The sequence below is a fragment of the Arvicola amphibius genome, chromosome 3 (genome assembly GCF_903992535.2).
Source record: "Arvicola amphibius chromosome 3, mArvAmp1.2, whole genome shotgun sequence".
Lineage (NCBI taxonomy): Eukaryota > Metazoa > Chordata > Mammalia > Rodentia > Cricetidae > Arvicola > Arvicola amphibius.
Window position 1 is genome coordinate 170,423,827 of NC_052049.1, and position 15,714 is coordinate 170,439,540.

General features: G+C 37.6%; 1 protein-coding gene across 1 annotated transcript in view; it reads right to left on the reverse strand.

Annotated features, from left to right (window-relative positions):
- Dnajc13 (DnaJ heat shock protein family (Hsp40) member C13) overlaps window positions 1-15,714 on the reverse strand; it is a 131,469-nt gene that overhangs the window by 32,591 nt on the left and 83,164 nt on the right. Inside the window, exons 30-38 of the mRNA XM_038321823.2 lie at window positions 13,834-13,988; window positions 13,295-13,340; window positions 10,898-11,052; window positions 9,224-9,425; window positions 7,704-7,819; window positions 4,490-4,568; window positions 2,703-2,838; window positions 576-760; window positions 123-197 (exon numbers count right to left, since the gene is read on the reverse strand). Coding sequence (XP_038177751.1) covers window positions 123-197; window positions 576-760; window positions 2,703-2,838; window positions 4,490-4,568; window positions 7,704-7,819; window positions 9,224-9,425; window positions 10,898-11,052; window positions 13,295-13,340; window positions 13,834-13,988 — 1,149 coding nt within the window. The remainder of the gene's footprint in view (window positions 1-122; window positions 198-575; window positions 761-2,702; window positions 2,839-4,489; window positions 4,569-7,703; window positions 7,820-9,223; window positions 9,426-10,897; window positions 11,053-13,294; window positions 13,341-13,833; window positions 13,989-15,714) is intronic.

Genomic DNA, 15,714 nt, shown 5'->3' on the forward strand with positions numbered 1-15,714 from the left:
TTGAGAATCACATCATCTACCCTATTCTACACCGAGAAACTCAGTAAGGTGGAAGGCAGTTTTAAGAAGCACCCCAGTCGATGTCTGAACCACCATCTAACATACCATTTAGCTAGCCTCACCTGCACTGACATGTCCCTTGGTTTACTGGAGCGATTCAGGACAGCCACGCAGCGACTAAACGCCTCCTGTAACACCTATCAAGGAAGAAGTATGCCATTAGGTCTCCACTTGAACTTGAAGGTAAAAAGCCTCTTCCACCATGGATAAGATCACATAACCTTTTAACGTTACAGATTAAGTAACTAAACACTCAATTGACATTTGTTACATAAACAAGAAAGCGTTGCACAGTGTACTGATTTTTTAAAAAGCATTCCCAGGAACTACTTTATAAGTAACATGTAACATTACAACCTCTGAACTCAGTACTCTGACTCCTGCTATAAAATGTGCTATCTGGTGAAATAAAGGAAAAGAAAAAGCTGTACCCAATGCATCTGTGCGGAGAGATTCTGAACTGTCAAGAACCACTCAATGTGCCTTAAGATAAGCCCGAAGCTCATGCCTATTACCTCTAACCCGTTCTCTCTTCTGAGCTCTTCAGCATTGAGGGCTGAGCAATTGACTGTGTGGAAAGCCAGCTCTGCAGCAGCAGGCAACAGTGGTGACTCTTTTGAGAAAAGGAGGTCATCTGAAGTCTCCATTGTTATGGTCCTAATTAGCATGGGGTATCCTGCATATTTATAAGGCTGTAACTCTGAAATAACAGAAGGACAGTGTTAAAGTCGCATCATGATTCTGTTAGGGTACCTCAAAAATAAAACAATCTATATGCTAACTGTGTCCTAATTTACCTTTCCTTTTCACTGAAATCTTGTGGTGAACTATAATAGATTTTGGTAAATTAACTGCACTTCGCATGGAGACAATGATTTATCAGAGTATCTGCTGTCACCCATGTGACCTTTGCAATTTTTCACCTGATTACATTCAGCAAGACACAGCAAGTGCTCCTGTAATCACAATGGCACTCAGAACACATTTCTCTTAAGGAGTATAAATGAGAACTGTGTGATCAGCTTCTAAGAACAGGCTCCTTACTCTATTTTACTATTTGTTTTAAACATTTACAAATCCTGAAATATAAATTGCTAGCAGAAATATCAAAAAAAATGTATTACCTATTTACCTAGTTCTGTTTTGATAATTACACTCAGAGGTAAAAGCTGTCATCTACAGGTACACAGTAAGAATTTTAAAATCCTGTTTGTTTAAAAAAAACTATTAAATAAGGCAAAGATATGCAAATAATCAGTTATGATATATATTTAATTTTTATGTCTATGAGGTTTTTGTCTGTATTTATATATCGCTTGTACATGTCTGATGCCCATGGAGGCTAGAGGAGGGCACTGGGTCCCCTGGAGCTGGAGTTATGGACAGCTGTGAGCTGCCATGCGGGTGCTGACAACTGAACCTGGGTCTTATGGCTGGAAGTGTAGTCAGTGCTCTTAGCCACTGAGCCACTTCCCTGCCGCCTTGGCCATGATATTCTTAAGTACTCTGTAATTTCACTTGAAATAAGAATAAAGTGTTTTTGTATTTTGAAGCTAATCAAAAACTATCTGCTCTAAATTATACTGTTTTAAAATGGCTTAAGAAGAAAAAGCAACCGTGTATATACGCATATATGTATATATGTAGGGGGCGTTGAGATACACTTGTACCCTCATTCTTAGTTCTGGAAGCCATTTAACTAGATGTTTATGTACATGTTCTATTCAAGTCACATACAAGTATGCTGATCACAGCTCTCCTCAATGATTCACTTGCTAATTTCTCAGCTGCCCCCTTTAAAATTCAACTGCAACCCCCTCTCTTCTTAAGTTCCCCAGACAATCAATGCTGTTCTTGAATCCTTACTTCTTACACTCTTCCTTCTCTCTCCACACCACCACCTTACATTGTTCCCACATCAATACAATTATCTGATATATATATATATATATATTCACATATATACCTCGTATCATATCAAGGAAGAATGAAACATGTTCAACATAGCCTTATACATTCTGGGCTGTTAACTGCTAGGACTACTTACTACAATGACCCTGAAAACATCTGGACAACCCTGAACCCTGAAATGGCACTCATTTCACAGAATCCAGTGTTTTTCTAACTATCCCAAAGGACAGAGGGTCTTGAGAGAGACAGTATGAAATAGCAGATGTGAGAGGGACAATCTTTTCAAGTTTCTTCTTCATTTTAAACCCATACATACTTGGTGTGCTCTGCTTTCTGGGGCTGCTGGAGCCAAGTCAGGTAGTTTTTTACATGTATGTCACTGAAGATAATTAAATAATCTTTAAATTCCTGATTTCATTTATTAGCTTATAGATCATTTAATGTGTCTGCTATTATATGGCTAAACATAGAACTAATCAAACAGCACCACAGAACAGTAACACCATTTTGGAAGGAATAATAACCTTGTTAGCAATGCAAAATACTGAAAACCACAGGCAGAGGAGAGGGTGCACAGCAAGCAACCGCTTGAGGCCTTCCTTTGGAAGACAGCTGCTTTCCAGAAGTCCTTTAAATACCAAATCCAAATCCTTTAGAATATGCTACCAAACAAGTAACTCAGTGAGATTAGCTATAAAATAATCCACGATCTGTTACAACAGAGGATTTACCTTCTTTATGTCGGTTGAAAAGGATGCTCTGTGTTTTCAGAATTAAAATTATATTCTCTGGATCTGGCCCATCCACTATTTTTGTTGACTTGGTACATAAAAACTCATACGCTTTATTTACTTTTTCAAACATATCCTGTATGTAACCACAGACAATTAGGATTTAATTGGAAATTTTCTAATTAAACTTAAAACAAGACATAACTGGTATTTCATTATTATAATTTACCAATTCCTTTAAATTTTACTTCACATTAGGGAACTCATTCCACTGCCCTCTGTTGTGATACTAAGAGGGAACTATATTTGTTTTTCTTGACTGAGTATCCAAGTATTTCAATTTTGTGCGAGGAAAATATTTGCATAAAAATTTAAAAATGCCATAAGTATATGTTAACACACATATATTAAAGAGCCTGGGAGTCTAGCTCAGTTGGCAAGGTGTTTGTCTAGCATACATGAAGTCCTGGGTTTGAAGCTCAGCACCAAAGAAACTGGGCATAGTGGTATGTTTCTGTGACCCCAGAAGACAGGAGTAACAGCTTAAGGTCATCCCTGGCCATATGACAGTTAAGAGATCAGCCTGGGATACATGAGATCCGGTCTCAAAACAAAACAAACAAACAAAAAAACCCAAAACAAAAATCCCTAAATTCCTCATCCATACCAAAGACTGACTCAATGTAGGAAGACTACTGATAAGAACTACTGTATATTTGATTCTTTAAAAACTTTGTTTAATTACATTTTCATCTATGTGGGAGAAGACAGGGGTGCACACCTGCCACCTCACATGTGGAAACGAGAGGACAACTTGCAGGAGTTAGCTCTCCCTTTCATTCATTCACATGTGGAAACGAGAGGACAACTTGCAGGAGTTAGCTCCCTTTCATTCATTCTGAGTTCTGGGTTTGATGACAAGCACTCTCACTTGTGATCCATCTGAGTCCAAGTGCTACTGTTTACTGAGCACTACGCCAAGTTTTGTGTTAAATTCTATTATTTAATCTGCAGAATAGTTATTTCGGTGTGTACCACTACTGTCTTCATGAGGATCCTGCAACTCAGAGACAGTAAATGACTTACTAAAAACGAAACGTCGGTCAGCAGCAGCATAAAGCCTTATATAAGGGCCAGACTCCTGCCAGTTTCACTACGATAGTTTTATACAGTATTTTAATAATCTAAAACATTAAACGTTGACAAGTAATATCAAACTTGCTATTTTATAAGATTTTACTTATGAGTATGAATCGAATTGAATTTGAATTGCTAAGTCAAACAAAGCAACAACACTCATTAAACGTCTCCCTTTAAACTAAAAATGAATCAAAATGAAACAAAAACAAAAAGCCAACCAGGCCTTTAACTTTAAAAGCGTTGACATTCACATAAGTGGCATCTTTTCAACACCCAGTCTTCCTTGTCAGAAATACTTATGTTTCCCATTTCCCACTTCTTTGCTTAGGATAAGAATTTTGGGAGCCATTTGAAAAAAAAATAAACATTACATAATCTGAATGATGAAGACATACCTTAAATACAATTTATCTATTATTCTTATGACTGACAATGAGAGTTAATTTTCAAACAGAAATGGGTTAGGCTAGATTATAAATTTGTCCTAAACATACTCGTCACAGGAGCAACCCCTTCCAGCTGACGGAGAGAAGACTACCCACAGAGAAAGCACAGGCTGTGGTGTGGCTAGAAGCCTGTTCATATATTAGGTACAGGATGAGGCAACCAGAGCAAAATCAAGTGAAGCCCATTTCAAAGGCACATACCCGTCCTTCTGGGTTCTTATCGGGGTGGTACTTCTGTGCGAGTCTGAAGTAAGCTTTTCTAATCTTGCTTTCATCATGCCTGGAAGGAGGAAAATTGTTTGTGAATAAAGTAAGGTACATGAAAAAATACTTACACAATCATCAAACATGATGCTGTAATATGCTACATCTATAGGGCAGAATTGTAGTATTGATCCCATATTTGGAATTGATCATATATTAGGTATACAATTAAATCCAATAAGATTTAAGACTATATTTTTATGTTATTTTTATAGGTGAAGTAAAAACTAAAAGTTCCCTAAGCAAGGTTAAACTTATATTATAAAATTTAGTTGCTTACAATATAGTTTTCGTATTATCTATTTAAAAAATTACAAAATTGTATTTGGGATTTGATAAAATAAGAAGTATGTTTTAAAACCCAACAATTAGTCAAATGTCTAAAATGCCACTGCAAAGTGTGTATTTTAAGTTACTCTATCAGTATTAAAAAACTTGGCAAACATTCTGTACTCTAAAAGAATGCCGTTGAAGGCATTTTCCTCTGCCATCAAGTGTAGTCATTACAGACTCCCCAAGGATGCTGCTAATCCACATGCAGTGCCCTGGGCACACATGTCCACAGACCTTCCCCAAGCACAGCATGCACTGGAGGAGGAAGCAGGAATCAAGAATGTGCAAGAGCACCATGTGCTAGATGACGGCTAGGCACACTGCACACAACAGTTCAACTGATAAAATGCAATGGCTACCAACAAGATCAGAAGAATGTATCTGGTTAGTAAATCAGACATAGGTCTGAGTCAGTGACTAGAGTTCCAGATTTTTCTCATGGGTCTTGTGTATCAAAAAATAGGCAAACTGAATGAATGAATGAATGAATGAATGAACGAATAAATAAATAAATAACTATAATAAAATAAACCCTTTAAGATGGCTGGTTTAAGCAAGCCAACAGCTAACATCAAACTAAATGGAGAGAAACTCACAGCAATTCCACTGAAATCAGGAAAAATACAAGGTTGTTCACTCTCTCCATATCTATTCAATATAGTTCTTGAGGTCCTAGCTAGAGCAATAAGACAACAAAAGGATATCAAGGGGATACAAATCACAAAAGAAGAAGTCAAATTCTCACTATTTGTTGATGATATGATAGTTTACATAAGCGACCCCAAAAATTCTACCAAGGAACTTCTACAACTCATAAACACTTTCAGTAATGTAGTAGGATACAAGATAAAAAAAAAAAAAAAAAAAAAAAAAAAAAAAAAAAAAAAAAAAAAAAAAAAAACCAGTAGCCCTCCTGTACACAGATAATAAATGGGCTGAGAAAGAAATCAGAAAAACATCACCCTTCACAACAGCCACAGATAGCATAAAATATCTCAGAGTAACTCCAACCAAACAAGTGGAAGACTTGTATGACAAGAACTTTAAATCTTTGAAAAAAGAAATTGAAGAAGACACCAGAAAGTGGAAAAAGATCCCATGCTCTTGGGTAGGCAAAATTAACAAAGTAAAAATGGCAATCTTACTAAAAGCAATCTACAGATTCAATACAATGCCCATCAAAATCCTAGCAAAAATTCTTCACAGACCTTGAAAGAACAGTACTCAACTTCATATGGAAAAGCAAAAAAACCCAGGATAGCCAAAACAATCCTGTACAATAAAAGAGCTTCTGGAGGCAACACAATCCCTGACTTCAAACTCTACTACAGAGCTACAGCACTGAAAACAGCCTGGTATTGGCATAAGAATAGACAGGAGGACTAATGGAACCGAATAGAAGACCCATATATCAACACACACATCTTCGAACACCTGATCTTTGATAAAGAAGCAAAAAATATCAGATGGAAAAAAGAAAGCATATTTAACAAATGGTACTGGCATAACTGGATATCAACATGTAGAATAATGAAAATAGACCCATATCTATCACCATGCACAAAACTCAAGTCCAAATGGATCAAAGATCTCAACATAAAGCCAGCCACACTGAACCTTATAGAAGAGAAAGTGGGAAATACACTTGAATGCATTGGCACAGGAGACCACTTCCTAAATAAAACTCCAGTAGCACAGACACTGAAACAATTAATAAATGGGACCTCCTGAAACTGAAAAGCTTCTGTAAAGCAAAGGACACCGTCAACAAGACAAAATGACAGCCTATAGAACAGTAAAAGATCTTCACTAACCCCACATCAGACAGAGGTCTGATCTCCCAAATATACAAAGAACTCAAGAAATTGGTCATCAAAAGAACAAGTAATCCAATAAAAAAAAAATGGAGGACAGACCTAAACAGAGAACTCTCAACAGAGGAATCTAAAATGGCTGAAAGACACTTAAGGAAATGCTCAACATCCTTAGAAATGAGAGAAATGCAAATCAAAACAACTCTGAGATTCCATCTTACACCTATAAGAATGGCCAAGATCAAAAACACTGATGACAACTTATACTGGAGAGGTTGTCGGGTAAAGGGAACACTTACGTATTGCTGGTAGGAATGCAAGCTGGAGGTATAGCCCCTTTGGATGTCAGTGTGGTGATTTCTCAGAAAATTAGGAAACAATCTTCCACAAGACCCAGTAATATCACTTTTGGTTATATATCCAAAGGATGCTCAACTATGCTTTAAGAACATGTGCTTACCTATGTTCATAGCAGCATTGTTTGTCATAGCCAGAACCTGGAAACAACCTAAATGCCCCTAGACCAAAGAATGGATGAGGAAAATGTGGTACATTTACACAATGGAGTACTACACAGCAGAAAAAATAATGACATCTTGAATTTTGCAGGCAAATGAATGGAGCTAGAAAACATCATTTTGAGTGAGATAACCCAGAACCAGAAAGACAATTATCGCATGTACTCACTCATGTTTTTTAAACATAAAGCAAAGAAAACCAGCCTACAAATCACAATCCCAGAGAATCTAGACAAAAATGACAACCTTAAGAGAGACATACATAGATCCAATCTACATGGGAAGTAGAAAAAGACAAGATCTCCTGAGTAAATTGGGAGAGGGTTGAAGGGGAGGGGAGAGGCAGGAAGGGGAGCAGAGAAAAATGTAGAGCTCAGTAAAAATCAATAAAATTAAAAAAGATGGCTTTTATATGGATTTCCATCTTTGGTATTAATGTCTTACTATAAAGCAGACGTCTACTACTATAATTCTGAACTAACTCACAGCCCCTGGCCTGCAGGCAGATTGAGCACTTCGTAAGCATCATCTATTGACATCATAGGCGGCTTCTTTTCCACTTCCTTCTTCCAAGCGTCAAGGGAATCTTTCAGAAGTTTAACCTTAAAGAAATAACAGTAAAATCTGTATCCAGTAAAATGATTCAAAATAGAATTTTAGGTTTGTATAATATTTGTGGTATATTTATTTAAATCAGCATTTCTCAGCTATCTAATTTATAGTATACTGAAATATAAAATGTTAACATTGTTGGCAGCATGGTTATTAGTTACAGAATTTCCTTCTGTTTAAGTTGTATTTTTGTTCTTCAATAATGTATCTGTTAACTTTTAAAGAAATATTCATAAAACATAAAAAAACCTCAAAATTAGTACAAGATACATTGTACTAAGAAAGCAAGCACCCTGTGGAGCCTTTCTTAATGCCACCTACTTATTATTAACACGCTGGCATCAAACAAATGCAAGGGACAGAAAACTCACTGAGGCTGCACAGGGATGGGAGGACAGAGGCTAATACTTAGAACATGCCTATATGCCTACATGCCAAAGGAGCAGACACTGTACACAAGATGTCAGATTCATTTTTGTTTTCTTGGTCTACTCTGGCTTGCCTTGCAACCTTCCTACCTCCAGAAGACAGGATAACAGAGGGGCCCCTGTTTACTACTAAAGCTAATTCTTTAAAATCCCAAAAACATGCTAAAATTCTATAAGGTACATTTCTCAGTGAATAAAGTTTTATCTCACTTTAGAACTTAAAAGTTTTCTACCATTTCATAGAATCCTGTCTGAACCAGTGCCAGGTTTGTCTGTGCAGAGACGCTTCATGTGGGACCAACGGCAGATGTTCTGACCCGTTAGATGGGAAGTTATGCTGCAGGAAAAGTGACAGCACGGGCGCCCTGGTCTACTTTACTCCTTTCCGCAGTTCCAGGGCCTCCAGCTCTGCTCTTCTGGACATCAGGGAGATGTGCTTATGTGAACATTCAATATTCAGAACCTCCTTTCAGATAGCAGCCATTTCTACCACCTCCATTTTAGAGATGAACCTCGATGCCTGGTGAAATCAGGCAGCATTCTGAATGTACACAGACCCATAACAGCCAACCTAAAACTGTCTCAGGGACCATACACCTATGTGCATGAGATGGGCACTTGCCAGAGAGTGAAACTTGTCTTGGTCATAAAAGATAAAAAACTATAAAAAATTAAATACCTTTCAAGTCTAAAATCTACCCAAATGTATTAACAAACTACTCAGTACATGTTGTTTAAGAAACAGCGATTTCCTCTTTGTTCCTTTGAGACAATCTCACCAGTTTTCAGGCTTGCTGCGAACTTTAGGCACCCTTCCCTGTGACCCTCCCAAACAGTGGGGACTACAGGCACACAGCACTATGAACACCTAAAGAAGCTACTATCATTTTTATCACAGGAGGAAAGAATATCCACAAGTGTTTAGAAATTGTTTTTGCAGTTTAAGAAGGAACAAACTGAACTTACTGGGTCTTTAATTGGCCAATCTGGAAACCGGAGTGTATCACAAAGTTGTTTGAGGTAATAAATATTACAAAATAGTTCATTTTCTAGCTGTGGATAATTGATAATCGGGATGGGACAATATTGATAAAGTGCTCTCGTATTGCTCTGCAGGCGAGGTGTAAAGTCAGCAAGATGGGCGGCAATCTTCTCTATCATGAGGCGCCTACAATCACAGAAGCTTCCGTTTAGGCATTCTGAAGGGTTAGTTTACTTAAAGAGATACATAGGTAATCATGCAGGAAAAGTACACAAATCTTCAGAATTACTCAATTACAAAGCTAGATTAAATGTTACTGGGTATTTTAATCATACTGTAAATACTCAGAAGAAATAAACCTATCTATAAAACTCGATGATAAAGACCGAAGACAAACGCAGATTGGCTCAGTCATTCCTACTAAAAACCTAGCCCTTACAGAGTCAGATGGTGTTTGCACGTGTATCAGGTAGCAGGATAGCCAGACACTAAGACTTCTTACCGCCCAAAAAGCTCATTACAAGCACTGGTCTTTTTCAGGCCCTAAGCAAAGCAGAATTTAATGTGGTAAGAAAAATCTTTTTGAGAGAGGCACTCACAACAATTAAAAAAGAAAAATAGTACACACAAAAACTACTAATTTATTTGTATTCCTACATATTTTTCTCAACAAAAATATGACCGACACACAGAATGTCATCATTAAATATGGTGGCCAGCATAAAACAAGTATGAAGGTCAACCTACGCCCAAAATCCAATGATAATAAATAGGGGGCATGGAGAATGTAAAGCTGGCCTGAGAACTGAGAACTGGTAGTTTAAAGACCAAATGTCATGTAGTTAAGAGAGCTCAGAGTTTCACAGAGGCAGCCATCACCCTGGACCTATGAACAATCATGTCTCCCAGGAACAGGTGAAGTGCACAGTGTACACTGCCATGTGTTTCTGGGTCTCTCCCATGCTTTCCTTGTAATGTCAAAACCTGTTGGCTAAGGTGGTGGTTTGAAATAAAATGGCTCCTGTAGGCCCATTGGGAGCAGCATTATTGGGAGGTGTGGCCTTGTTGGAGGCAGTGTGTACTGTAGAAGCAGGTTTTGAGGTCTCATGCTCAAGCTATGCCTAGTGGGGCACACAGTCTCCTGCTGCTGCGTGCAGATCAAGATGTAGAACTCTTAGCTCCTTCTTCAGCACCATGTCTGCCAGTATGCCCCTATGCTTCCTACCATGACGTAATGGACTAGACCTCTGAAACTGTAATTCAGCCCCAATTAAATATTTTCTGTGGTCATGGTATCTCTTCACAGCAATAAAACCTTAAGACAGCTAGGAAATGCTCATCAAAACTCTCGTGGGCATCTCTAGTCTGATTCATTTTATATGGGCATAGTTTGTGGAGTGCAGGCCTACTCCCAAGAATCCAGAAGTTGTGTCTTGACTATATTGCCATTAGTGGTAACAGGTAACACTCTTATATAAAAGTTATATTAACAGTAATTTATCAATTTCTAGGAGAATAGAAGAAGCTTCAGGTCTTGTCAAAACCTATCAGTTGATCTGGAACATACAGAAATTATAAGAATGCTTCTTGCAATGGAAATCAAGCCAGGTGATCAGCAGCAAACATTTGAAGCATAAACTCAAGCCTGGGTTATTCACCTCATTTCACTGCTCCAGATTGCTTCCGGAGTGTCAAATTCACCTAGGAAAATCTCAGAAAACTTCTCAGGTTCATAATTTTCTAGGTAGCAAACCATTGCTTCAGGCAGGATATGTCCAAGTATACTTCTCTGAAAAATATCCTGTCCTTTAGTCTTAAAATAAAAACAACAAAAATGGACAAAATGTAGTTAGAAACAATAAAAATCACCTTTAAAATTTTGATAAATGAATAATTAGAGCATTTCGAGAAAAGAGCACAAGGCCAAGTGTGGTGGGGCACACCTTTAATCCCAGAATCTCTGTGAGTTCAAGGGTGGACAGCAGGACTAGGCAGAGAGACCTTGCCTCAAAAACAAACACAATAGGAACAAAGCACTTCTGTGCTGTTGGGGGTTGGAGGAACGCAGCAAAATGTAAAGGCAAAGGCAGAAGCAACAGCCACCAGCTTTGCAGCAGTCTTAGACTTCTCAGGGGTCACCTGCACCACCACAAAGGACTAAGGATGATGAGCCTTGGCCATGAGTAACAACGATGGACAACAAGGAGGATCCATAAAGACATTACCTACTTGTACTTCTACCAGTTGCTACAGTTCCTACCCATACCTGCCGTTTTCAAAACCCAGTAAGTCTAGCTCCTTTGAAAATTATTTATTTACTCTGTGCATGCGCGCGTATCCCCCTTGCCAGGGTATGCTCATGGAGGTCAAAGAATAACTTGTAGAAGTAGGCTCTCACCCTCTACTATGTAAGTCCTGGAGACTCAACTCAGACCTCCAGATCTGGTAGCAAGCACCTTATCTGCTAAACCATCTCACTAGTCCTTAAATAGAGACCTTAATGAGGCATAAAATTTAAAAGGGGAGATTTCATTTAAAGCAATTACAACTAATTGGATCAAGAAGCCCAAATATGCTCACAATTTAAGAAGCTACATTTAAAAACTCATTTCTCTTCGGATTGAAATCTGATCCTAATGAATGCAAATGCTTCTCTTCCTCCCATCTAGGTGAGTTAATGTGTTTTGCTTCTCTAGGACAGCACTACAGATGGAAAAGAAACATATTCAAAACGAGAATTTTCAGACTTTTTGCCAACAGCAGTGATAAATTTACTTGTTAAACTGCTGGGTGAAAAATCTGCTGTTCAGCTTCCTAAAATTCTATTATTTGGGACTTCCTACATATAGAATTTTGCTGCAATTATTCAAAATACTTAAGGCAAATAATTTCTAAAATAGAAGTTTCCAAGGTCTGTGGAGCTTTCTCAGACGGTAAAGTGCTTTTTGCACAAACATGAAGGTCTAGTTAGATCCCCAGGATCCACATCAAAGCTGAGCGGCCAGCAGGAGCTCTAACTCCAGTGCACGGGTGGGAGAGGGATGACACTAGGACAGATCTGAAGATCCAGAGCTCACTCATCAGCCACTGGACTTCAGTTCAGTGAGAGGTTAGACAGACATCTCAAGTTGACCTCTGGCTTCCTTAGAGGTACACAGGAAAGCACACACACAAAACCCCCTTGCCCAGTTTTGCTTCGTTTTGTTAAAGAAATTACCTACATATTGATGCACAGAAGTAAAGGAGAAAGGACGCCCCAAAAGACTAATATTGTATTAAGAATCACTAGAGACATTGCTTTTTATCCTCTCCTTTTCTACTTAAACCCTGTAAAATGCTAGCAGCACCCGGTTCACGTAAATGTGCCAGTCAAACTCATTATGCTTAGGGCTTCAGTGGCTACTCTGTGAAGCCTTCATTACTGTCTAGTTTCTAATGTCAAAGTGGTGTAATACTCTTCAAGGTCTAAAGCAGTGGTCTGCTTTGGGCAAAATAAAAAATTAAATGTTCTAGCAAAAGCGTAACAAATTTGAAACACCTGCTGCAAACTTTTTGACAACAAAGTCTCTCTGTAAAATAATTGATAGGTAATAAAATTTCAGGTTGATGAATTTCCTAAATGTCATCTTTTGTCAGCATCAAGTTTTCCTGAATGTAAGGGCAGGAACACTATGACCGCATGTGAAGACAGTATAGCTTCAAAAAAGAAACCTGCCATCTTTTCTGCCTTGGGATTTGTACACAAGGAAGTTCTAGTCTTAATGAATCTTAAGAGTTATCAGATTACAATATCAGCTCTACAAAAACTATTAATCTGACTCCTACATGAAGAGGGTAACATACTAAAATCTATCAAGGGATGAATTATAGCTGCGATTTCAATGTAGACATAATGGGCAACACTTTCATTTACAAAATCTGCTTAGTCTTTTTATGTGTAGGTACTACAAAGAACGTGAATGAATTCCTATGTGATGCCTACCCTCAAGTCCTTACAGCCGAGTAACCACACACTCAGAAAACTACCTGAGAGCGAAGGCAGTTAATGTGCTTACCTCCTCGGACTTGAAAGCCTGCTTGGTATGTGTATATTTCAAAAACCTAGAAAGAAAAATAAAGTATCTTTCAGATAGAGAAACTGATTAGGTTTTGGTAACTTTATGTATTTAAAGAATGGATCATTAATACATTTTAAAAAGGTTAAAAAAAGAAGTTAAAAGGTCAACTCGTCAATCCATATTTCCTTAATTTGATTAAGGAAAGACCTGAAATGTTCTATAATGATTTTGAAGTACAGTTATATGAAGGCTACATAGTAATATAGAGATATTCATTAAGATGCAAAATACAAAACTGTGTGCATAAATAAATGCATTTCTATTAAATATATGTATACATATAATAAAATAAATTTCAAATACTAGTTCTGGTAAACTGGCACAATTCTGAGTCTCCGTGTTCTCTTTTACTTTCCAAATTTTTAGACATCTAATTAGATAACTGTTATAATGAAAAAAATCAATGATGCAAAAATTCCTGTCAAGTATGCCACATGTAACATGTAGTTTAAGACAGAGTGTTTTCATGTTCTTACCGAGCAACAGGAAGCACGTTGGAACCTGTGTACATCATGATGAAGAAAAACACTCCACTGAGATAGAGGCGAGGTAACTGTGGATTATCTTGCATAATGTGGTGTAATAAGATAGCAACCTTCTCAACAAGGATAGGGTCAAAGGTCAGCAGTAGCTGAAAAAGTAAATAAAATATTATATTTTGTTTGGTGAGTTATGCTGAGGTTATCATTTCTTATATCCACGGGATTCAATAAAGTTGTATCAGATGCAAAACCAACTTTAAAAGGATCCATTCTACATTTAATGCAGAAGGTAAAACACTGTTGAGAACTGATAAAATTGAGATCAGAAAAGGCCTCAATGCATACAAAGCTAGTTTTGTTACGCTGTTACAGGTAAAGTTGTTTGTTTTAGAGTGTCTCTGATGCACACACATATAAGAGTGCATGTGTATGCGTGTGTTGTCTACATGCATTTGATCATATGAGAGCATGTGTGCGTGTGCACATGTACACACATATATGTGCATCTGTGTTGCATTAGTTTCAGTTAAGCTGATACAAACAATACCCTGAAGGATACTTGAGGAGTAGAACACAAACCAGTCCCTAGTGAATGGCACTGAAAAGCAGGGCTTCAAGTGCAACTCTGAGGCTGGGATGACCACAAAGCACTGAGAGACCAAAGGCTCTAAAACACCGAGGGGACACCTCAACTCACTGACTGCATCTAAGCTAATACAGACACAAGCAGAACCTGCTCTGAACAAATGTGTTCTAAGCCATTTTAGTAAGTTTTACTTATTGCTTACATAATAAAGGTGCTACTGCAATTTTCTTTAAATACTTGCTTCCAAAAAATTCCAAATTTGGAATCAATTACTACTAGTAAAAACAAAAGCATACAGAGCAGGCTGTAAGCATTATCTCCATGTGATAGGCCAAGAGACTCAGGTATAAGATGAACAAAGTTTTTGTGACAAACAAAATAGCCTAGAATTGGAGTGACAAAGAAGAATTGTTTATCTTTGAAGCTGGTGTCTCAAATTTCTTCTGCTTCATGTTCTATCTGCTCAACAAGGCATTGACACTGCTGCATGCTATGGCAAGTTTTAGAAAGGGAAAAAAAATCAAGAACAGTCATGTAGGATCTTCTCAAACGTTAAGGGCAGCTATAGCTTGAGATTAGGTATTGGGAAATAGCAGATCTTGAGTTTTACCTCACATTATCAATCAAACAATAAGAGAATTTCAAGATGTCACAGTATGAAAAAACCTGGAACATCTATTCACTGTGCACTATACCACCCCAAAAATTCTTAAGCCAATTCAGCAATCTTTGTACTATCAGTGATTTCCATAGGTATTAGATAGCAACACTTGTTAAAACATAAACTGTCACTCTAAATTAAAATGACAAAATCACCGCCACAGATCATAAGGCCTAATGTACAGTTAGTAGAAAAATGAATATACTTAGGAGGATAGAATAATAAATATATAGGAAGAAGTTTACCTAAAATCTCTGGAATCTACTTATTTGGGTTTATTGCTAGTCTCAATTGTAGGTATTATAAATTCCAAAAGAACAGCATAATGCAGAAAAAAAAGAGAAATTTTAGTATAACCTATTTATCCAACTCTATGTTTTGAGGTGGTCATTATCCATAAAAACCCTCAACTGAAAACAGTCAAAATCCGAGGAGAATGCTAGTGAGTCTGCTGTTAGAGAAATGAGTGTGCCCCTATCTGTGAGCTGCTAGTTCACGCCTATAGGTCCACATCAATCCGTAGCACAAAGGAGTGTACCCTTGCCGTTCCCAAAGTGATGGGATTTTTAAGAATGGATAATAAATAAAATCCCTTTTGAATTATCCTAGAATCTGAGGATATCACACA